The sequence below is a fragment of the Astyanax mexicanus genome, chromosome 24 (genome assembly GCF_023375975.1).
Source record: "Astyanax mexicanus isolate ESR-SI-001 chromosome 24, AstMex3_surface, whole genome shotgun sequence".
In the NCBI taxonomy this organism is placed as follows: domain Eukaryota; kingdom Metazoa; phylum Chordata; class Actinopteri; order Characiformes; family Acestrorhamphidae; genus Astyanax; species Astyanax mexicanus.
The window spans coordinates 13,484,655-13,509,637 of NC_064431.1; the positions used below are offsets into that span (position 1 = coordinate 13,484,655).

The 24,983-nt window shown below is 44.5% G+C and overlaps 1 protein-coding gene and 1 long non-coding RNA gene across 3 annotated transcripts in view; one reads left to right on the top strand and one right to left on the bottom strand.

Annotated features, from left to right (window-relative positions):
- iars1 (isoleucyl-tRNA synthetase 1) overlaps positions 1–24,983 on the top strand; it is a 147,805-nt gene that overhangs the window by 63,230 nt on the left and 59,592 nt on the right. For both annotated transcript variants that reach the window (XM_022682414.2, XM_022682413.2), the window contains exons 22-23: positions 1,039–1,116; positions 2,127–2,248. In XM_022682414.2, the coding sequence (XP_022538135.2) occupies positions 1,039–1,116; positions 2,127–2,248 (200 nt within the window). The remainder of the gene's footprint in view (positions 1–1,038; positions 1,117–2,126; positions 2,249–24,983) is intronic.
- On the bottom strand, positions 16,577–17,306 carry LOC125787434 (uncharacterized). Its single transcript, XR_007429325.1, has 2 exons — positions 16,894–17,306; positions 16,577–16,730 (listed from the first exon to the last, which is right to left on the bottom strand). It is a non-coding gene; the product is annotated as an uncharacterized LOC125787434 (long non-coding RNA).

Consider the following 24,983-nt stretch of genomic DNA (forward strand, 5'->3'; position numbering starts at 1 on the left):
ATATGAAAAAGAAATTCTGATATTGATTTAAGATCTTAAAATTATAATTGGATAATATTATCCAGTTATATTTTTACCAGTTTCTGTGGGATTAATGCAGTGCAGTGTTAATTATGCCAATAAATTTGAATCTGTAGGGTTAAAATATTACCTTTATATTATACAGTATACATTTATTAACTCTTTATTAACCAACCAGTATATCAGTAAGGATGTAGTACATCTGCACATACAGCTCTGGGGGAAAAAATAAAAAAGCACTTAAAATGATTTTCTTTGATTTTACCAAATTGAAAACCTCTGGAATATAATCAATAGGAATATGGATGATACCCAAAAGCAGTGTGTAAGACTGATGGAGGAGAACATGCCAAGATGCATGAAAACTGTAATTAAATACCAGGGTTATTCCACCAAATATTGATTTTTGATCTCTTAAAACTTTATAAATATAAACTTTGTTTTCTTTGCATTATTTGAGTCTGAAAGCTCTGCTTCTTTTTTGTTATTTCAGTCATGTCTCATTTTCTGCAAATAAATGCTTTAAATGACAATATTTTTATTTGGAATTTGGGAGAAATGTTGTCCGTAGTTTATTGAATAAAACAACAGTATATATTTTCGTCAAATAAATACCTGTAAATAGCAAAATCAGATAAACTGATTCAGAAACTGAAGTGGTCTCTTAATTTTTTTTCCAGAGCTGTATATCTGTTTATTTATTATCTCTTTTAAAAAAAATCCAGAATTTAGAGAATTTACCTAGAACCTTATTTTTAACCCAAGAACCTTTTTAAGGAGCTGAATATCTGTGACTGTGTGTGTGTGTGTTGTGTGTAGCTGTTGTACTGCGAGTCTGAGGGGCTGGGGGGACGGAGTGTGATGGTGTGTTGTGACAGTGCAGCGATGCGAGAGTGTGTTAGCGTGTTGCGTGTGGTTTAGCAATGGCAGGGAGAGCAGTGCCTGCAGCGCTACGTCACATTAGCATGATTATTTATTTATTTATTTATTTAATATCTCTCTCTCTCTGACTGGCAGGGCGAGAGCGGCACTGAGGACTGCGTGTGGGCGCTGGAGACCCTCTTCAGCGTGCTCTTCTCCATGTGCAGACTGATGGTGAGTCTCATGCGCACCAGTGAAGGAAAATGTTTGGTGGCTATATACACTTGTGTTCACGTGTGCCTGTTGTGTTTGTATATGATATAATATAATGTAAGTACTGTTATACTGTAACTAAGCAGTAATCATCACCCAGAACACAGTGTGTGATATATGAAGTTATCTTCTATAGTTTTACACTGAAGCCATGAAGCTAATGATGCTAACAAGTAATGAAGACTTATTATGGAGAGGCCTATTCGCTCGTTAGCATTATTAGCATGACGCTAACTTCAGACTTAAATAATCCTATACCTTCCTTAGCATCTATTCACCTATTAGCATTATTAGCATGATGCTAACTTCAGGCCTAAATAATCCTATACCCTCCTTAGCATCTATTTACTTATTAGCATTGTCAGCATTACTCTAACTTCAGGCCTAAATAATCCTATACCCTCCTTAGCATCTATTTACTTATTAGCATTGTTAGCATTACGCTAACTTCAGGCCTAAATAATCCTATACCTTTAACAGTTTGGGGAGGTTCGCTAATTTACAGTAGAGTTTACTGAGTAGAAATATTTACCAAACCTTACACTTTGACCTATTATTTTGTCATGTCTGATATATCAGGTAAGTATGTGTGTGTACTTTTTGCATCTATTAAATAATTCAGTTGTTATTTGTTTGCCATTAATAATACTTTATGTATATTTTAGACACAATTTATAGACAAAATATTAGCTAAATAACTCCAAATCCACACACCACTGATTGTCTTCGCCGCCTGATTTATATGTTCAATTTGAATTTAATTATGCGTTTTTTGAGCTTACGCTGTTATCAGTAATAAAATCAATTGCAAAAAATATACATTTTCTTTTCGACTTCATAGAGGTAGTTTCCCAGACGGAAAAGCCTTTCCATTGTGTTTTCTAAGACTAGGATTAATCCGTGTCTGGGAAACTGCATCATAATGCTTTAGCTCTTCAGTTTTGGGAACTAAACATTTCTGACCCCTGCAGGCTCCCTTCACTCCCTACATCACAGAGATGATGTACCAGAACCTGCGTCACCTGATAGATCCGGCCTCTGTGGAGGAGAAGGACTCCAGCAGCATCCACTACCTCATGCTCCCTAACGTCAGGTACACACTCACACAAACACACACACACACACACTCACTACTACTACACTTAAAGACGTGTACATTCATACACTCTTGCACTAATAGACTTGTACAGTCATACTCGTACATTTATACACTTGTGCACTAATACACTCATGCATTCATACAGTCACTCCCTTGTACATTCATACACTTGTGCACTAATACACTCAAATATTTATAGACTCACTCACTCACTCACTCACTCACTCCCTCATACATTCATACACATCTTGCACTAATACTTATACTGGCGTACTCACTCATACATTTATACATTCATGCACTAATACACACATACATACATACATTCACTCACTCGTTCATTCATACACTTGCTCTAATACATTCATACACTCACTTGCTTGTACACTCATGCACTAATAGACTTATACATTCATACTTACTCACTTTTACCTTAATACAATGGTACACTAATACACTAACACCCTCGTACAGCAGACAGTATATTAATAATCACTTTGTACAATAACTTTCTGAGTAGCTTTAACTGCCTCACAGGTTTAATCTCCGTTCACCACCACTGTACACTTTTCTGACTGGTTAAGATTATCTACGATGAGGGGGGTGGGGTTAAAACTTTTCATGGGCCAATGTTGGGCATCCTTGTTATATTCCCGATATATCCCAGTTACATCCCTGTTTAATCTCAATTATATTCCTAATAAGCAGTTAATCTGGTTTTAGCATCTCTGGCTTTTCTGAGTCTGGAGCTTCCCACAGTGGATCTGCATCCAGGACATGGTTCAAAATCCCCCTCCTTAACTCCTCTGGCAGCCGGGATGAAATGAACCATTTACATTCAGATCCAGGATCCGTTCAGTGGGTCTGCTGCACTCAGGAAATGGTATTTTTTATGATGGGTTAGACTGCCCTTGTGCGTTTCTCTAATCATTAAGTTGGCTTGGAAAAGCCAACTTACTGTTCTTCTTATTCTTCTTATTATTATTAAGTTGGCTTTGGAAAAGCCAACTTATTGTTCTTCGTTTTCTTCTTATTAAGTTGGCTTTGGAAAAGCCAACTTATTGTTCTTCGTTTTCTTCTTCTTATTATTATTATTCTTACGCCTTTTTTTCTGTACGCTACTCCTCCTAGAGCTTTTATCGTAGAATCACGAAACTTTCACGGATCGTAGGACCTATAGTGAATTACGTTGCTTGTGCTTTTTGGAGCGATTTATCGTACGGTTTTCGTAAAAACTTCGTAAACGTACGCATTTTTTCCCCATAGGAATGAATGGGGGAGAATTTTGAACGTCCGTGACGGTCACAATTTTTGAGATACGGAGACCAAATTCGGCGAGCTAATAGATCTTATCAAGATCTTTAAATTAATAATAGGTTGCGAAGCGATACGACGTACGGTTTTCGTACAATTGTCGTACGAAGTTTTCCCATAGAAATGAATGGGGGGCCCAGAGTTCCATCTCACAGACGAGCAGCTCTGCGCACGGAACCCCTTCTCTCCCCTGCTCCTCCAGTACTGTGAGTGTATGGAGGAGCTGCTGTATGGAGCAGCTATCAGTCAAAAGTTTGGACACCCCGGGCACCCCAGCCAGCGCTTTGCAACCACCTATTAACTGTTTAGCAACCACTCTCTCTTTCTCACTCTCTCTCTACTTCTCTCACTCTCTCTTTCTCACTCTCTCTCTACTTCTCTCACTCTCTCTTTCTCACTCTCTCTCTACTTTTCACTCTCTCTTTTGCTCTCTACTTATCTACTTCTCACTCTCTCTTTTGCTCTCTACTTCTCACTCTCTCTTTTGCTCTCTGCTTCTCTATTTCTCACTCTCTCTTTTGCTCTCTACTTCTCACACTCTCTTTTGCTCTCTACTTCTCTATTTCTCACTCTCTTTTGCTTTCTACTTCTCTATTTCTCACTCTCTCTTTTGCTCTCTGCTTCTCGCTCTCTCTTTTGCTCTCTACTTCTCACTCTCTGTTTTGCTCTCTACTTCTCTATTTCTCACTCTCTCTTTCTCACTCTCTCTCTACGTCTCTATTTCTCACTCTCTCTTTTGCTCTCTACTTCTCTATTTCTCACTCTCTTTTGCTCTCTATATATCTCTTTCTCACGCTCTATGTCTCTATATCTTTTTCTCTCTACTTCTCTATTTCTCACTCTCTCTTTTGCTCTTTACATTTCTTTATTTCTCACTCTCTCTTTCTCTCTTTCTCACTCTCTCTCTACTTCTCTATTTCTCACTCTCTTTTGCTCTCTACTTCTCTATTTCTCACTTTCTTTCTCACTCTACTTCTGAATTTCTCACTCTCTTTCTCACTCTCTCTCTACGTCTCTATTTCTCACTCTCTCTTTTACTCTCTACTTCTCTATTTCTCACTCTTTCTTTCTCTCTTTCTCACTCTCTCTCTCTACGTCTCAATTTCTCTTTCTCGCTACTTTTCTATTTCTCTATTCTCTCTTACTCTTTCTTTATTTCTCGCTCTTCTCTCTACTTCTCTTTCACTCTACTTTTCTATGTCTTGCTTTCTCTTTCTATCTATCTCTCTACTACTTCCTCTTTCTTTCTCTACTTCTTTATTTCTCGATGTCCCTTTTTCTCTAATTCTCTTTTTCTGGCTCAATATTTCTCTCAACTTGTCACTCTTTTTCTCACATTCTCGCGTGTTCTTTCTCTTTTTCTCGCGATTTTCTCCCTACTTCTTTATTTCTTGCTCTCCCTTTTTCTGTACTTCTACATTTAACACTCTCTCTTTTTCTCTACTTCAACCATTTTAGAAATGATAGCAACAACCTAGCAACCAGTTATCAACACCTTAGCAACCACCTGGTAAACATTAGCAACTGCCTAGCAACCACTTTAGAAATGATCACAACCGCTCAGCAACCATCTGGAATATGTTAGCAACTGCCTAGCAACCAGTTAGCAACACCTTAGCAACCACCTGGAAAATGTTAGCAACTGCCTAGAAACCACTTAGCAACCACTTTAGAAATGATCACAACTGCCTAGCAACCACTTAGCAACCATGTGGAATACGTTAGCAACTGCCTAGCAACCAGTTAGCAACACCTTAGCAACCACCTGGAAAACGTTAGCAACTGCCTAGCAACTGCTTAGCAACCACTTTAGAAATATTAGCAACTGCCTAGCAACCAGTTAGATACACCTTAGCAACCACCTGGAAAACATTAGCAAGTGCCTAGCAACCACTTAGCAACCATGTGGAATACGTTAGCAACTGCCTAGTAACCATTTAGCAACCACCTCGGATACCATAGCAACACCTTAGCAACCGCCTAGCAACCACCTAGCAACACCTTAGCAACCACCCCGGATACCATAGCAACCACCTAGCAACCACCTAGCAACACCTTAGCAGCCACCCCGGATACCATAGCAACACCTTAGCAACCATCTAGCAACACCTTAGCAACCACCTAGCAACCACCTAGCAACTCCTTAGCAACCAACCCGGATACCATAGCAACCGCCTAGCAACACCTTAGCAAGCATCCCGGATACCATAGCAACACTTTAGCAACCACCTAGCAACACCTTAGCAACCACCTAGCAACACCTTAGCAACCACCCCGGATACCATAGCAACCGCTTAGCAACCGCCTAGCAACACCCTAGCAACCACCTAGCAACACCTTGGCAACCACCCTGGATACCATAACAACACCTTAGCAACCGCCTAGCAACCACCTAGCAACACCTTAGCAACCACCCAGGATACCATAACAACACCTTAGCAACCACCTAGCAACACCTTAGCAACCACCCCGGATACCATAGCAACACCTTAGCAACCATCTAGCAACACCTTAGCAACCACCCCAGATACCATAGCAACACCCTAACAACCACCTAGCAACACCTTAGCAACCACCCCAGATACCATAGCAACACCTTAGCAACCGCATAGCAACACCTTAGCAACCACCTAGCAACACCTTGGCAACACCCCGGATACCATAGCAACACCTTAGCAACCACCTAGCAACCACCTAGCAACACCTTACCAACCACCCTGGATACCATAGCAACACCTTAGCAACCACCTAGCAACACCTTAGCAACCAACCCGGATACCATATCAACACCTTAGCAACCACTTGGAAACCATGTGGAATATGTTAGCAACTGCATAGCAACCAGTTAGCAACCACTTAGCAACCACCTGGAAAATATTAGAAACTGCCTAGCAACCACTTAACAACCATGTGGAATACATTAGCAATTGCCTAGCAACCAGTTAGCAACAGCTTAGCAAACACCTGGAATATGTAAGAATCTGCTTAGCAACCAATTAGCAAACACTAAGCAACGATGTGGAATACATTAGCAACTGCCTAGTAACTACCTAGCAACCACTTAGCAACACTTTACTTTATATAGGTATATATAAAGTAAAGTGTTTATATTACTTTATAAGACAATTATTAGCTTTTCACCATGTTAGCCAAAACTTTTTGGACTTTAACATTTAGCTGAAAGTCAACAGCAAAGCAACCACTCTTCACACGCTTTAGACAGAAATATCTTAGCAACCATTTTAACTTTTTCAACGTTATTAACGTACTTTTCCAAGCCAACTTAAAGTTCGTTATCGAACTTTCCTTTTCTAGTTAAGTTGGCTTTGGAAAAGCCAACTTATTGTTCTTCGTTTTCTTCTTATTAAGTTGGCTTGGAAAAGCCAACTTACTGTTCTTCGTAATCTTCTTATTAAGTTGGCTTGGAAAAGCCAACTTATTGTTCTTCGTAATCTTCTTCTTATTAAGTTGGCTTGGAAAAGCCAACTTATTGTTCTTCATAATCTTCTTATTCTACTTATTATTATTATTATTCTCGCAACAAAATTTAAAACACTACTCCTCCGATAGCTTTTGACGTAGAATCACGAAATTTTGCAGTATCGTAGGACCTATACCCGATTAGGTTGCTTGTGCTTTTTGAAGCGATACATCGTACGGTTTTCGTAAAAACTTCGTAAACGTACGCATTTTTTTCCCATAGGAATGAATGGGGCCAAATTTTAAACGTCCGTAACCGCCACAATTTTTGAGATACGAACACCAAATTCGGCGAGATTATAGATCTTATCGAGATCTTTAAATTAATAGGAGGTTGCGAAGAGATACGACGTACGGTTTTCGTACAATTGTCGTACGAAGTTTTCCCATAGAAATGAATGGGGGGCCCAGAGTTCCATCTCACACACGAGCAGCTCTGCGCACGGAACCCCTTCTCTCCCCTGCTCCTCCAGTACTGTGAGTGTATGGAGGAGCTGCTGTATGGAGCAGCTATCAGTCAAAAGTTTGGACACCCCGGCACCCCAGCCAGGGTTTAGCAACCACCTATTAACTGCTTAGCAACCACCTGGAAAACGTTAGCAACTGCCTAGCAACCACTTAGCAACACCTTAGCAACCACCTGGAAAACGTTAGCAACTGCCTAGCAACCACTTAGCAACCACCTGGAAAACGTTAGCAACTGCCTAGAAACCACTTAGCAACTGCCTAGCAACCACCTGGAATACGTTAGCAACTGCCTAGCAACCACTTAGCAACCACCTGGAAAACGTTAGCAACTGCCTAGCAACCACTTAGCAACTGCCTAGCAACCACTTGGAAAACATTAGCAACTGCCTAGCAACCACTTAGCAACTGCCTAGCAACCACCTGGAAAACGTTAGCAACTGCCTAGCAACCACTTAGCAACCACCTGGAAAACGTTAGCAACTGCCTAGCAACCACTTAGCAACTGCCTAGCAACCACTTGGAAAACGTTAGCAACTGCCTAGCAACCACCTGGAATACGTTAGCAACTGCCTAGCAACCACTTAGCAACCACCTGGAAAACGTTAGCAACTGCCTAGCAACCACTGAGCAACCACCTGGAAAACGTTAGCAACTGCCTAGCAACCACTTAGCAACTGCCTAGCAACCACCTGGAATACGTTAGCAACTGCCTAGCAACCACTTAGCAACCACCTGGAAAACGTTAACAACTGCCTAGCAACAACTTAGCAACTGCCTAGCAACCACCTGGAAAATGTTAGCAACTGCCTAGCAACCACTTAGCAACCACTTGGAAAACGTTAGCAACTGCCTAGCAACCACTTAGCAACTGCCTAGCAACCACTTGGAAAACGTTAGCAACTGCCTAGCAACCACTTAGCAACTGCCTAGCAACCACCTGGAAAACGTTAGCAACTGCCTAGCAACCACTTAGCAACCACCTGGAAAACGTTAGCAACTGCCTAGCAACCACTTAGCAACTGCCTAGCAACCACTTGGAAAACGTTAGCAACTGCCTAGCAACCACTTAGCAACTGCCTAGCAACCACCTGGAATACGTTAGCAACTGCCTAGCAACCACTTAGCAACCACCTGGAAAACGTTAGCAACTGCCTAGCAACCACTGAGCAACCACCTGGAAAACGTTAGCAACTGCCTAGCAACCACTTAGCAACTGCCTAGCAACCACCTGGAATACGTTAGCAACTGCCTAGCAACCACTTAGCAACCACCTGGAAAACGTTAGCAACTGCCTAGCAACAACTTAGCAACTGCCTAGCAACCACCTGGAAAATGTTAGCAACTGCCTAGCAACCACTTAGCAACCACCTGGAATACGTTAGCAACTGCCTAGCAACACCTTAGCAACCACCTAACAACACCTTAGCAACCACCTGGAATATGTTAGCAACTGCCTAGCAACCAGTTAGCAACAGCTTAGCAACCACCTGGAAAACATTAGCAACTGCCTAGCAACAGCTTAGCAACCACTTCAGAAATGATAGCAACTGCCTAGCAACAAATTGGCAATCAAAAGATTAACCAAAAGTTTTACGATTTGAGCATTTAAACAAACGTTTTTAGATTTCAGCGTTTCACTAAACGTTTTTAGATTTCAGCGTTTAACCAAACGTTTTTAGATTTCAGCGTTTAACCAAACGTTTTTAGATTTCAGCGTTTTTGGCATTTAGCGTTTAGCCAAAAGTTAACAGCATATCAACGACTCTTCACACTCTTCAGACAGAAACAGCTTAGCAACCATTTTAACTTTTTAACGTTATTAGCGTTCTTTTCCAAGCCAACTTAAAGTTCGTTCACGAACTTTGCCTTTTCTAGTTAAGTTGGCTTGGAAAAGCCAACTTATTGTTCTTCGTAATCTTCTTATTAGTGTGATTGCAGTAATGCAATCACAGTATTGTTCTTCTTAAGTCTTATTCTTCTTCTTCTTCTTCTTATTATTATTATTATTATTATTATTCCACCTGTTTTTTGTCCGGTTAACTAGTGCCGCAGTTTTCGAAATATCGACTTCGTTCAAAAGAGAAAACGTGCGTCCATATCGGGAATGGTGGGCTTGTATACAGCTTTCCGATCGGACTTACGTTTTTCGTAAAAACTTCGTAAGTACGCGTTTTTTTGCCCATTGAAAATGAATGGGCAGAACTTTGCACGCCCGTGGACGTCGCAATTTTTGAAATACTAAGATGAAACCAATTGAGGACCTGTAGAACTTATTGAGCTCTTTCCGAAAATATGCGTTACGAAAAGTTACGACGTACGGATTTCGTACGAATGTCGTACGAAGTGGCCCCATTGGAATGAATGGGGCCAATCGGAGGACGGCAGCTAGATCGAAGGACAGGTAGCTAGAACTCCAGTACTGTGAGTGTATGGAGCAGCTATGGGATAAAACAGCATTAGGTCAAAAGTTTGGACACCCCGGCCCCCCAGTACTGTGTGTAATGGAGCCACGGGTCAAAAGTTTGGACACCCCGGCCCCCCAGTACTGTGTGTAATGGAGCCACGGGTCAAAAGTTTGGACACCCCCGAACGGCCAGAGCAACCTAGCGTGCATAGCTGATTGATGTATTTGCACGTTGCGTAGCAACGTGCAAACACCATTTAATCTAATTTATGCATATACATCACCTAGCAACCACCTAGAAACACCATAGCAACCACCCCGGATACCATAGCAACACCTTAGCAACCGCCTAGCAACACCATAGCAACCACCTAGCAACCATCTAGCAACACCTTAGCAACCACCCCAGATACCATAGCAACACCTTAGCAACCCCCTAGCAACACCCTAGCAACCACCTAGCAACCACCTAGCAACACCTTAGCAACCACCCCGGATACCATAGCAACACCTTAGCAACCGCCTAGCAACACCCTAGCAACCACCTAGCAACCACCTAGCAACACCTTAGCAAACACCCCGGATACCATAGCAACACCTTAGCAACCGCCTAGCAACACCCTAGCAACCACCTAGCAACCACCTAGCAACACCTTAGCAACCACCCCGGATACCATAGCAACACCTTAGCAACCGCCTAGCAACACCCTAGCAACCACCTAGCAACCACCTAGAAACACCTTAGCAACCACCCCGGATACCATAGCAACACCTTAGCAACCGCCTAGCAACACCCTAGCAACCACCTAGCAACCACCTAGCAACACCTTAGCAACCACCCCGGATACCATAGCAACACCTTAGCAACCGCCTAGCAACACCCTAGCAACCACCTAGCAACCACCTAGCAACACCTTAGCAACCACCCCGGATACCATAGCAACACCTTAGCAACCGCCTAGCAACACCCTAGCAACCACCTAGCAACACCTTAGCAACCACCCCGGATACCATAGCAACACCTTAGCAACCGCCTAGCAACACCCTAGCAACCACCTAGCAACACCTTAGCAACCACCCCGGATACCATAGCAACACCTTAGCAACCGCCTAGCAACACCTTAGCAACCACCTAGCAACACCTTAGCAACCACCCCGGATACCATAGCAACACCTTAGCAACTGCCTAGCAACACCTTAGCAACCACCTAGCAACACCTTAGCAACCACCCCGGATACCATAGCAACACCTTAGCAACCGCCTAGCAACACCCTAGCAACCACCTAGCAACCACCTAGCAACACCTTAGCAACCACCCCGGATACCATAGCAACACCCTAGCAACCACCTAGCAACACCTTAGCAACCACCCCGGATACCATAGCAACACCTTAGCAACCGCCTAGCAACACCCTAGCAACCACCTAGCAACCACCTAGCAACACCTTAGCAACCACCCCGGATACCATAGCAACACCTTAGCAACCGCCTAGCAACACCCTAGCAACCACCTAGCAACCCCTTAGCAACCACCCCGGATACCAAAGCAACACCTTAGCAACCGGATAGCAACACCTTAGCAACCACCTAGCAACCACCTAGCAACACATTAGCAACCACCCCGAATACCATAGCAACACCTTAGCAACCGCCTAGCAACACCCTAGCAACCACCTAGCAACCACCTAGCAACACCTTAGCAACCACCCCGGATACCATGGCAACACCTTAGCAACCGCCTAGCAACACCCTAGCAACACCTTAGCAACCACCCCGGATACCATAGCAACACCTTAGCAACCGCCTAGCAACACCCTAGCAACCACCTAGCAACCACCTAGCAACACCTTAGCAACCACCCCGGATACCATAGCAACACCTTAGCAACTGCCTGGCAACACCCTAGCAACCACCTAGCAACCACCTAGCAACACCTTAGCAACCACCCCGGATACCATAGCAACACCTTAGCAACACCATAGCAGATACCAGCCAGCACTGCAATCACACTCGCAGTTTCTGTAGGAACTGCAATCTAGTTATTATTATTATTCTCGCCACAATTTCTGTAACGCTACTCCTCCTACAGCTTTTAACGTAGAATCACGAAATTTTGCAGTATCGTAGTACCTATGCCAACTTAGGTTGCTTGTGCTTTTTGAAGCGATATATCGTACGGTTTTCGTAAAAACTTCGTAAACGTACGCATTTTTTTCCCATAGGAATGAATGGGGCGAATTTTGAAACGTCTGTAACCGCCACAATTTTTGAGATACAAACACCAAGTTCGGCGAGCTTATAGATCTTATCGAGATCTTTAAATTAATAGTAGGTTGCGAAGTGATACGACGTACGGTTTTCGTACAATTGTCGTACGAAGTTTTCCCATAGAAATGAATGGGGGGCCCAGAGTTCCATCTCACACACGAGCAGCTCTGCGCACGGAACCCCTTCTCTCCCCTGCTCCTCCAGTACTGTGAGTGTATGGAGGAGCTGCTGTATGGAGCAGCTATCAGTCAAAAGTTTGGACACCCCGGCACCCCAGCCAGGGTTTAGCAACCACCTATTAACTGCTTAGCAACCACCTTAGCAACCACCTGGAAAACGTTAGCAACTGCCTAGCAACCACTTAGCAACACCTTAGCAACCACCTGGAAAACGTTAGCAACTGCCTAGCAACCAGTTAGCAACCACTTAGCAACCACTAGGAAAACGTTAGCAACTGCCTAGCAACCACTTAGCAACCACTTTAGAAATGATAGCAACTGCCTAGCAACCAGTTAGCAACCACTTAGCAACCACCTGGAAAACGTTAGCAAATGCCTAGCAACCACTTAGCAACCACTTTAGAAATGATAGCAACTGCCTAGCAACCACTCAGCAACACCTTAACAACCACTAGGAAAACGTTAGCAACTGCCTAGCAACCACTTAGCAACCACCTGGAAAACGTTAGCAACTGCCTAGCAACCACTTAGCAACTGCCTAGCAACCACTTGGAAAACGTTAGCAACTGCCTAGCAACCACTTAGCAACTGCCTAGCAACCACTTGGAAAACGTTAGCAACTGCCTAGCAACCACTTAGCAACTGCCTAGCAACCACCTGGAAAACGTTAGCAACTGCCTAGCAACCACTTAGCAACCACCTGGAAAACGTTAGCAACTGCCTAGCAACCACTTAGCAACTGCCTAGCAACCACTTGGAAAACGTTAGCAACTGCCTAGCAACCACCTGGAATACGTTAGCAACTGCCTAGCAACCACTTAGCAACCACCTGGAAAACGTTAGCAACTGCCTAGCAACCACTTAGCAACACCTTAGCAACCACCTGGAAAACGTTAGCAACTGCCTAGCAACCACTTAGCAACCACTTTAGAAATTATAGCAACTGCCTAGCAACCAGTTAGCAACACCTTAGCAACCACCAGGAAAACGTTAGAAACAGCCTAGCAACAGCTTAGCAACCACTTTAGAAACGATAGCAACTGCCTAGCAACCACTTAGCAACACCTTAGCAACCACTAGGAAAACGTTAGCAACTGCCTAGCAACCACTTAGCAACCACTTTAGAAATGATAGCAACTGCCTAGCAACCAGTTAGCAACACCTTAGCAACCACCTGGAAAACGTTAGCAACTGCCTAGCAACCACTTAGCAACACCTTAGCAACCACCTGGAAAACGTTAGCAACTGCCTAGCAACCACTTAGCAACCACTTTAGAAATGATAGCAACTGCCTAGCAACCAGTTAGCAACACCTTAGCAACCACCAGGAAAACGTTAGAAACAGCCTAGCAACAGCTTAGTAAGCACTTTAGAAACGATAGCAACTGCCTAGCAACCACTTAGCAACACCTTAGCAACCACTAGGAAAACGTTAGCAACTACCTAGCAACCACTTAGCAACCACTTTAGAAATTATAGCAACTGCCTAGCAACCAGTTAGCAACACCTTAGCAACCACCTGGAAAACGTTAGCAACTGCCTAGCAACCACTTAGCAACACCTTAGCAACCACCTGGAAAACGTTAGCAACTGCCTAGCAACCACTTAGCAACCACTTTAGAAATTATAGCAACTGCCTAGCAACCAGTTAGCAACACCTTAGCAACCATCAGGAAAACGTTAGAAACAGCCTAGCAACAGCTTAGCAACCACTTTAGAAACGATAGCAACTGCCTAGCAACCACTTAGCAACACCTTAGCAACCACTAGGAAAACGTTAGCAACTGCCTAGCAACCACTTAGCAACCACTTTAGAAATTATAGCAGCTGCCTAGCAACCAGTTAGCAACACCTTAGCAACCACCTGGAAAACGTTAGCAACTGCCTAGCAACCACTTAGCAACACCTTAGCAACCACCTGGAAAACGTTAGCAACGGCCTAGCAACCACTTTAGAAATTATAGCAACTGCCTAGCAACCAGTTAGCAACACCTTAGCAACCACCAGGAAAACGTTAGAAACAGCCTAGCAACAGCTTAGCAACCACATTAGAAACGATAGCAACTGCCTAGCAACCACTTAGCAACACCTTAGCAACCACTAGGAAAACGTAAGCAACTGTTTAGCAACCGCCTTGCAACCACTTAGCAACCATGTGTAATACATTAGCAAATAACTAGCAACCGCTTAGCAACAGCTTAGCAACCACCTGTAACACGTTAGCAACTGCCTAGCAACCACTTTCAAGATTTTAGCATTTATCCAAATGTTTTTAGATTTCAGGGTTTAACCAAACATTTTTAGTTTTCAGCGTTTAACCAAACATTTTTAGATTTCAACGTTTAACCAAACGTTTTTAGATTTCCGTGTTTTTGGCATTTAGCGTTTAGCAACCATTTTAACTTTTTAACGTTATTAGCGTTCTTTTCCAAGCCAACTTAAAGTTCGTTCACGAACTTTACCTTTTCTAGTTATTATTATTATTATTCTCGGTAAATTTTATAAACAGTTTCTCCTCCTACAGTTTTCAAGCCAGAACCACGAAACTTCACAAGATGATAGAACCTATTGCCGCGGGGTGTGCTTGTGCTTTTCTAAGTGATCGGACCACCAGGGTCCGATTGGTGGTCCGCCAAAGTCAGATTTTTTCCCATAGACTTCCATTCACACTTTTTTCAAACGGCTCTAAAAGTCACAATTTTTGAGCTAGAACCACGAAATTCACAAGACATACAGAACTTGCAGAGACGTTTCAGACGATATGCTGATCTCACCGATACGATTTACGGTTTTCGTAAAATTATCGTACGAACTTTCCCCATAGGAATGAATGGGCGGAATGTTGGCCATCTCACACACACCAGCCGATCCTGCGCACGGCCCCCCTCTCTGCCCTGCTCCTCAGTACTGTATCTGTATAGAGAAGAGACTGCTGAACACAACCCACACCAGAACCAATACAACACTACACACACCCCACACCACACACCCCACACCACACACAGTCCACACCACACCTTACACACATTCCACACCACACATACCCCACACCACACACACTCCACCCCACACACACTTTAAACCACACTTCAAACCACACATACCCCACACCACACACACTCCACACCACACAAACCCCACTCCACACACACTTCAAACCACACATACCCCACACCACACACACTCCACACCACACAAACCCCACACCACACACACACTTTAAACCACACACACTCCACAGCTCACATACCCCACACCACACACTCCACCCCACACATACCACACACTTCACACCAAACACCACACACTCCACACCACACATACCCCACACCACATACACTTTAAACCACACACAAACTCCACAGCTCATATACCCCACACCACACACACTCCACAGCACACATACCCCACACCCCACACACTCCATACCACACACACACTCCACAGCACACATACCCCACACCCCACACACTCCATACCACACACACACTCCACAGCTCACATACCCCACACCACACACACTTCAAACCACACATACCCCACACCACTCACACTTCAAACCACACAAACCCCACACCACACACACTTCAAACCACACATACCCCACACCACACTCACTTCAAACCACACATACCCCACACCACACTAACTTCAAACCACACATACCCCACACCACACACACTTCAAACCACACAAACCCCACACCACACACACTTCAAACCACACATACCCCACAACACACACACTTCAAACCACACATACCCCACACCACACACACTCCACACCACACAAACCCCACACCACACACACTTCAAACCGCACACCACACACACTTCAAACCACACATACCCCACACCACACACACTTCAATCCTCACATAGCAACTGCCTAGCAACCACTTAGCAACACCTTAGCAACCACCTGGAAAACGTTAGCAACTGCCTAGCAACCACTTAGCAACACCTTAGCAACCACCTGGAAACGTTAGCAACTGCCTAGCAACCACTTAGCAACCACTTTAGAAATGATAGCAACTGCCTAGCAACCACTTACCAACACCTTAGCAACCATTAGGAAAACGTTAGCAACTGCCTAGCAACCACTTAGCAACCACTTTAGAAATGATAGCAACTGCCTAGCAACCACCTAGCAACACCTTAGCAACCACCTAGCAACACCTTAGCAACCACCTAGCAACACCGTAGCAACCACCCCAGATACCATAGCAACACCTTAGCAACCGCATAGCAACACCTTAGCAACCACCTAGCAACATCTTAGCAACCACCCCGGATACCATAGCAACACCTTAGCAACCACCTAGAAACACCTTAGCAACCACCCCAGATACCATAGAAACACCTTAGCAACCACCAAGCAACATCTTAGCAACCACCCCGGATACCATAGCAACACCTTAGCAACCACCTAGCAACCACTTAGAAACACCTTAGCAACCACCCCAGATACCATAGCAACACCTTAGCAACCACCTAGCAACACCCTAGCAACCGCATAGCAACACCTTAGCAACCACCTAGCAACATCTTAGCAACCACCCCGGATACCATAGCAACACCTTAGCAACCACCTAGCAACCACCTAGAAACACCTTAGCAACCACCCCGGATACCATAGCAACACCCTAGCAACCACGTAGCAACATCTTAGCAACCACCCCAGATACCATAGCAACACCTTAGCAACAACCTAGCAACACCCTAGCAACCGCATAGCAACACTTTAGCAACCACCTAGCAACACCTTAGCAACTACCTGGTATATGTTAGCAATTGCCTAGCAACCAGTTAGCAATAGCTTAACAACCACCTGGAAAACATTAGCAACTGCCTAGCAACAGCTTAGCAACCTTTTCAGAAATGATAGCAACTGCCTAGCAACACATTAGCAATCAAAAGTTTAACCAAAAGTTGTACGATTTCAGCATTTAAACAAGAGTTTTTAGAATTCATTGTTTAATCAAACGTTTTTAGATTTCAGCGTTTAACCAAACGTTTTTAGATTTCAGCGTTTAATCAAACGTTTTTAGATTTCAGCGTTTAACTAAATATTTTTAGATTTCAGCGTTTAACCAAACGTTTTTAGATTTCAGCGTTTAATCAAATGTTTTTAGATTTCAGCATTTAACCAAATGTTTTTAGATTTCAGCGTTTAACCAAATGTTTTTAGATTTCAGCGTTTTTAGCATTTAGCGTTTAGCCAAAAGTTAACAGCATATCAATGACTCTTCACACTCTTCAGACGGAAAAAGCTTAGCAACCATTTTAACTTTTTAATGTTATTAGCGTTCTTTTCCAAGCCAACTTAAAGTTCGTTTACGAACTTTACCTTTTCTAGTTATTATTATTATTCTATAAACTTTTTATAAACAGTTTCTCCTCCTACAGTTTTCAAGCTAGAACCACCAAACTTCACAAGATGATAGAACCTATTGCCGCGGGGTGTGCTTGTGCTTTTCTAAGTGATCGGACCACCAGGGTCCGATCGGTGGTCCGCCAAAGTCAGATTTTTTCCCATAGACTTCCATTCACACTTTTTTCAAACGGCTCTAAAAGTCACAATTTTCGAGCTAGAACCACGAAATTCTCAAGACATACAGAACTTGCAGAGACGTTTCAGACGATATGCTGATCTCACCGATACGATTTACGGTTTTCGTAAAATTATCGTACGAACTTTCCCCATAGGAATGAATGGGCGGAATGTTGGCCATCTCACACACACCAGCCGATCCTGCGCACGGCCCCCCTCTCTGCCCTGCTCCTCAGTACTGTATCTGTATGGAGAAGAGACTGCTGAACACAACCCACACCAGAACCAATACCACACTACACACACACCACACTACACGCACGCACACGACACACACTTTACTACCCAACCACACATACCCCACACCACACCACACATACACCACACCACACACACTTCAAACCACACATACCCCACACCACATACACTCCACATTACACATACCCCACACCACACACACTTCAAACCACACATACGCCACACCACACACTTCACACCCCACACCACACACACTCCACATTACACATACCCCACACCACATACACTCCACATCACACATACCCCACACCACACACACTTCAAACCACACATACCCCACACCACACACTTCACACCCCACACCACACACACTCCACACACTCACCACACAACACACAGTCCACTCCCCACACTCACTCCACACCACACAAACTCCACAGCCCACACCACATACACTCTACACACCACACACCTCACACCACACACAGTCCACACCACACCCTACACACATTCCACACCACACATACCTCACACCAAACACACTCCACCCCACACACTCCACACCACACATACACCACACCACACACACTTCAAACCACACATACCACACACACTCCACATCACACATACCCCACACCACACACTTTAAACCACACATACCCCACACCACACACATACCACACACACACTCCACACCACACAAACCCCACACCACACACACTTTAAACCACACACAAACTCCACAGCTCACATACCCCACACCACACACACTCCACCCCACACATACCACACACACTTCACACCCAACACCGCACACACCCCACACCACACACACTTCAAACCACACATACCCCACACCACACACACTCCACACCACACAAACCGCACACCACACACACTTCAAACCACACAAACCCCACACCACAAACACTTCAAACCACACATACCCCACACCACACACACTTCAAACCACACATACCCAACACCACAAACACTCCACACCACACAAACCCCACACCACACTTTAAACCACACACTTTAAACCACCACAGCTCACATAGCCCACACCACACACACTCCACCCCACACACAATTCATACCCCACACCACACACACTTTAAAACACACACACACTCCACAGCTCACACACCCCACACCACACACACTCCACCCCACACATACCACACACACTTCACACCACACACGCCACACCACACATACCCCACACCCCACACACTCCATACCACACACACACTCCACAGCTCATATACCCCACCCCACACATACTTCACACCCCACACCACACATACCCCACACTCTCCATACCACGCACACACTCCACAGCTCACATACCCCACACCACACACACTCCACCCCACACATACCACACACTTCACACCCCACACCACACATACCCCACACTCTCCATACCACACACACACTCCACAGCTCACATACCCCACACCATACACACTCCACCCCACACATACCACACACAGTTCACACCACACACACCCCACACTCCACCACACATACACCACACACTCCACACCACATACACCCCACACCATACATACTCCACCCCACACATACCACACACAGTTCACACCACACCTACCCCACACCACACACTCCACACCTGACACACCCCACACTCCACACACTCCATACCACACACACACACTCCACAGCACACCCCACATACACCCCACACCACACCACGCACTCTACACACCCCACAAACTCCACACCCAACACACTCCACACCACACACACTCTACAGCCCACACCACAACCAGTTAGCAACACCTTAGCCACACCACGCACTCCACACACCACACACGCCCCACACCACACACACTCAACACCACACACACTCTACAACCCACACCACAACCAGTTAGCAACACCTTAGCAACCACCTGGAAAACGTTGGCAACTGCCTAGCAATCACTTAGCAACCACTTTAGAAATTATAGCAACTGCCTAGCAACCAGTTAGCAACACCTTAGCAACCACCTGGAAAACGTTAGCAACTGCCTAGCAACAGCTTAGCAACCACTTTAGAAATGACAGCAAGGCCTAGCAACCACGTGAAAAATGTTAGCAACTGCCTAGCAACCACTTAGCAACCACTTTAGGAATGATAGCAACTGCCTAGCAACCACTTAGCAACACCTTAGCAACCACCCCAGAAACCATAGCAACACCTTAGCAACCGCCTAGCAACTCCTTAGCAACCACCTAGCAATCACCTAGCAACACCTTATTAACCACCCCGGATACCATAGCAACACCTTAGCAACCACCTAGCAACACCTTAGCAACCACCCCAGAAACCATAGCAACACATTAGCAACCACCTAGCAACACATTAGCAACCTCCCTGGATACCATAGCAACACCTTAGCAACCACCTAGCAACACCTTAGCAACCACCCTGGATACCATAGCAACACCTTAGCAGCCACCTAGCAACACCTTAGCAACCACCCTGGATACCATAGCAACACCTTAGCAACCACCTAGCAACACCTCAGCAACCACCCCAGATACTATAGCAACACCTAAGCAACCACCTGGAAAGTTTTTAGATTTCAGCATGTAACCAAAAGTTTTTAGATTTCAGCATTTAACCAAAAGTTTCTAGATTTCAACATATAAACAAACGTTTTAAGATTTCAGCGTTTAACCAAAAGTTTTTAGATTTCAGCATTTAAACAAATGTTTTAAGATTTCAGTGTTTAACCAAAAGTTTTTAGATTTCAGCATTTTACCAAACATTTCTAAATGTAAGCAATTAACCAAAAGTTTTTAGATTTCAGCGTTTAACCAAATGTTTTTAGATTTAAGCGTTTAACCAAACGTTTTTAGATCACAGCGTTTTTGGTATTAGCTTTTAGCCAAAAGTTAACAGCATAGCAACGACTCTTCAGACAGAAACAGCTTAACAACCATTTTAACTTTTCAACGTTATTAGCGCTGTTTTCCAAGCCAACTTAAAGTTCGTTCACGAACTTTGCCTTTTCTAGTTATTATTATTAAGTTGGCTTGGAAAAGCCAACTTACTGTTCTTCGTAATCTTATTATTAAGTTGGCTTGGAAAAGCCAACTTATTGTTCTTCGTAATCTTCTTATTCTACTTATTATTATTCTCTTCGCAAAATTTAATCACTATCTCCTCCTAGGGCTTTTAACGTAGAAACTCGAAACTTTACAGGATCGTCGGACCTATGCCCGATTAGGTTGCTTGTGCTTTTTGAAGCGATATATCGTACGGTTTTCGTAAAAACTTCGTAAACGTGAGCGTTTTTTTCCCATAGGAATGAATGGGCGAGAATTTTGAACGGCCGTGAACGTCACAATTTTTGAGATACGAAGACGTAATTCGGCTGGTCTATAAAACTTACCACATTCTTTCCGAAAATATGCTTTACGAAATGATACGACGTACGGTTTTCGTACAATTGTCGTACGAAGTTTTCCCATAGAAATGAATGGGGGGCCCAGAGTTCCATCTCGACCACGAGCAGCTCTGCACACGGAACCCCTTCTCTCCCCTGCTCCTCCAGTACTGTGAGTGTATGGAGGAGCTGCTGTATGGAGCAGCTATCAGTCAAAAGTTTGGATACCCCGGCACCCCAGCCAGGGTTTAGCAACCACCTATTAACTGCTTAGCAACCACCTTAGCAACCACCTGGAAAACGTTAGCAACTGCCTAGCAACCACTTAGCAACACCTTAGCAACCACCTGGAAAATGTTAGCAACTGCCTAGCAACCACTTAGCAACACCTTAGCAACCACCTGGAAAACGTTAACAAGTGCCTAGCAACCACTTAGCAACACCTTAGCAACCACCTGGAAAACGTTAGCAACTGCCTAGCAACCACTTAGTAACCACTTTAGAAATTATAGCAACTGCCTAGCAACCACTTAGCAACCACCTGGAAAACGTTAGCAACTGCCTAGCAACCACTTAGCAACTGCCTAGCAACCACTTGGAAAACGTTAGCAACTGCCTAGCAACCACTTAGCAACTGCCTAGCAACCAACTGGAAAACGTTAGCAACTGCCTAGCAACCACTTAGCAACTGCCTAGCAACCACTTGGAAAACGTTAGCAACTGCCTAGCAACCACTTAGCAACTGCCTAGCAACCACCTGGAATACGTTAGCAACTCCCTAGCAACCACTTAGCAACCACCTGGAAAACGTTAGCAACTGCCTAGCAACCACTGAGCAACCACCTGGAAAACGTTAGCAACTGCCTAGCAACCACTTAGCAACTGCCTAGCAACCACCTGGAATACGTTAGCAACTGCCTAGCAACCACTTAGCTACCACCTGGAAAACGTTAGCAACTGCCTAGCAACCACCTGGAAAACGTTAGCAACTGCCTAGCAACCACTTAGCAACCACCTGGAAAACGTTAGCAACTGCCTAGCAACCAGTTAGCAACTGCCTAGCAACCACTTGGAAAACGTTAGCAACTGCCTAGCAACCACTTAGCAACTGCCTAGCAACCACCTGGAAAACGTTAGCAACTGCCTAGCAACCACTTAGCAACCACCTGGAAAACGTTAGCAACTGCCTAGCAACCACTTAGCAGCTGCCTAGCAACCACCTGGAATATGTTAGCAACTACCTAGCAACCACTTAGCAACCACCTGGAAAATGTTAGCAACTGCCTAGCAACCACTTATCAACTGCCTAGCAACCACTTGGAAAACGTTAGCAACTGCCTAGCAACCACTTAGCAACTGCCTAGCAACCACCTGGAAAACGTTAGCAACTGCCTAGCAACCACTTAGCAACCACCTGGAAAACGTTAGCAACTGCCTACCAACCACTTAGCAACCACCTGGAAAACGTTAGCAACTGCCTAGCAACCACTTAGCAACTGCCGAGCAACCACGTGGAATACGTTAGCAACTGCCTAGCAACCACTTAGCAACCACCTGGAAAACGTTAGCAACTGCCTAGCAACCACTTAGCAACTGCCTAGCAACCACCTGGAATATGATAGCAACTGCCTAGCAACCACTTAGCAACCACCTGGAAAACGTTAGCAACTGCCTAGCAACCACTGAGCAACTGCCTAGCAACCACTTGGAAAACGTTAGCAACTGCCTAGCAACCACTTAGCAACTGCCTAGCAACCACCTGGAATATGTTAGCAACTGCCTAGCAACCACTTAGCAACCACCTGGAAAACATTAGCAACTGCCTAGGAACCACTTAGCAACCACCTGGAAAACGTTAGCAACTGCCTAGCAACCACTTAGCAACTGCCTAGCAACCAGTTAGCTACATTTTAGCCACCACCTGGAAAACATAAGCAACTGTTTAGCAACCGCCTTGCAACCACTTAGCAACCATGTGTAATACATTAGCAAATAACTAGCAACCGCTTAGCAACAGCTTAGCAACCACCTGTAAGACGTTAGCAACTGCCTAGCAACCACTTTCAAGATTTTAACATTTATCCAAATGTTTTTAGATTTCAGGGTTTAACCAAACATTTTTAGTTTTCAGCGTTTAACCAAACATTTTTAGATTTCAACGTTTAACCAAACATTTTTAGATTTCCTTGTTTTTGGCATTTAGCGTTTAGCAACCATTTTAACTTTTTAATGTTATTAGCGTTCTTTTCCAAGCCAACTTAAAGTTCGTTCACGAACTTTACCTTTTCTAGTTATTATTATTATTCTATAAACTTTTTATAAACAGTTTCTCCTCCTACAGTTTTCAAGCTAGAACCACCAAACTTCACAAGATGATAGAACCTATTGCCGCGGGGTGTGCTTGTGCTTTTCTAAGTGATCGGACCACCAGGGTCCGATCGGTGGTCCGCCAAAGTCAGATTTTTTCCCATAGACTTCCATTCACACTTTTTTCAAACGGCTCTAAAAGTCACAATTTTCGAGCTAGAACCACGAAATTCTCAAGACATACAGAACTTGCAGAGACGTTTCAGACGATATGCTGATCTCACCGATACGATTTACGGTTTTCGTAAAATTATCGTACGAACTTTCCCCATAGGAATGAATGGGCGGAATGTTGGCCATCTCACACACACCAGCCGATCCTGCGCACGGCCCCCCTCTCTGCCCTGCTCCTCAGTACTGTATCTGTATGGAGAAGAGACTGCTGAACACAACCCACACCAGAACCAATACCACACTACACACACACCACACTACACGCACGCACACGACACACACTTTACTACCCAACCACACATACCCCACACCACACCACACATACACCACACCACACACACTTCAAACCACACATACCCCACACCACATACACTCCACATTACACATACCCCACACCACACACACTTCAAACCACACATACGCCACACCACACACTTCACACCCCACACCACACACACTCCACATTACACATACCCCACACCACATACACTCCACATCACACATACCCCACACCACACACACTTCAAACCACACATACCCCACACCACACACTTCACACCCCACACCACACACACTCCACACACTCACCACACAACACACAGTCCACTCCCCACACTCACTCCACACCACACAAACTCCACAGCCCACACCACATACACTCTACACACCACACACCACACCACACACAGTCCACACCACACCCTACACACATTCCACACCACACATACCTCACACCAAACACACTCCACCCCACACACTCCACACCACACATACACCACACCACACACACTTCAAACCACACATACCACACACACTCCACATCACACATACCCCACACCACACACTTTAAACCACACAT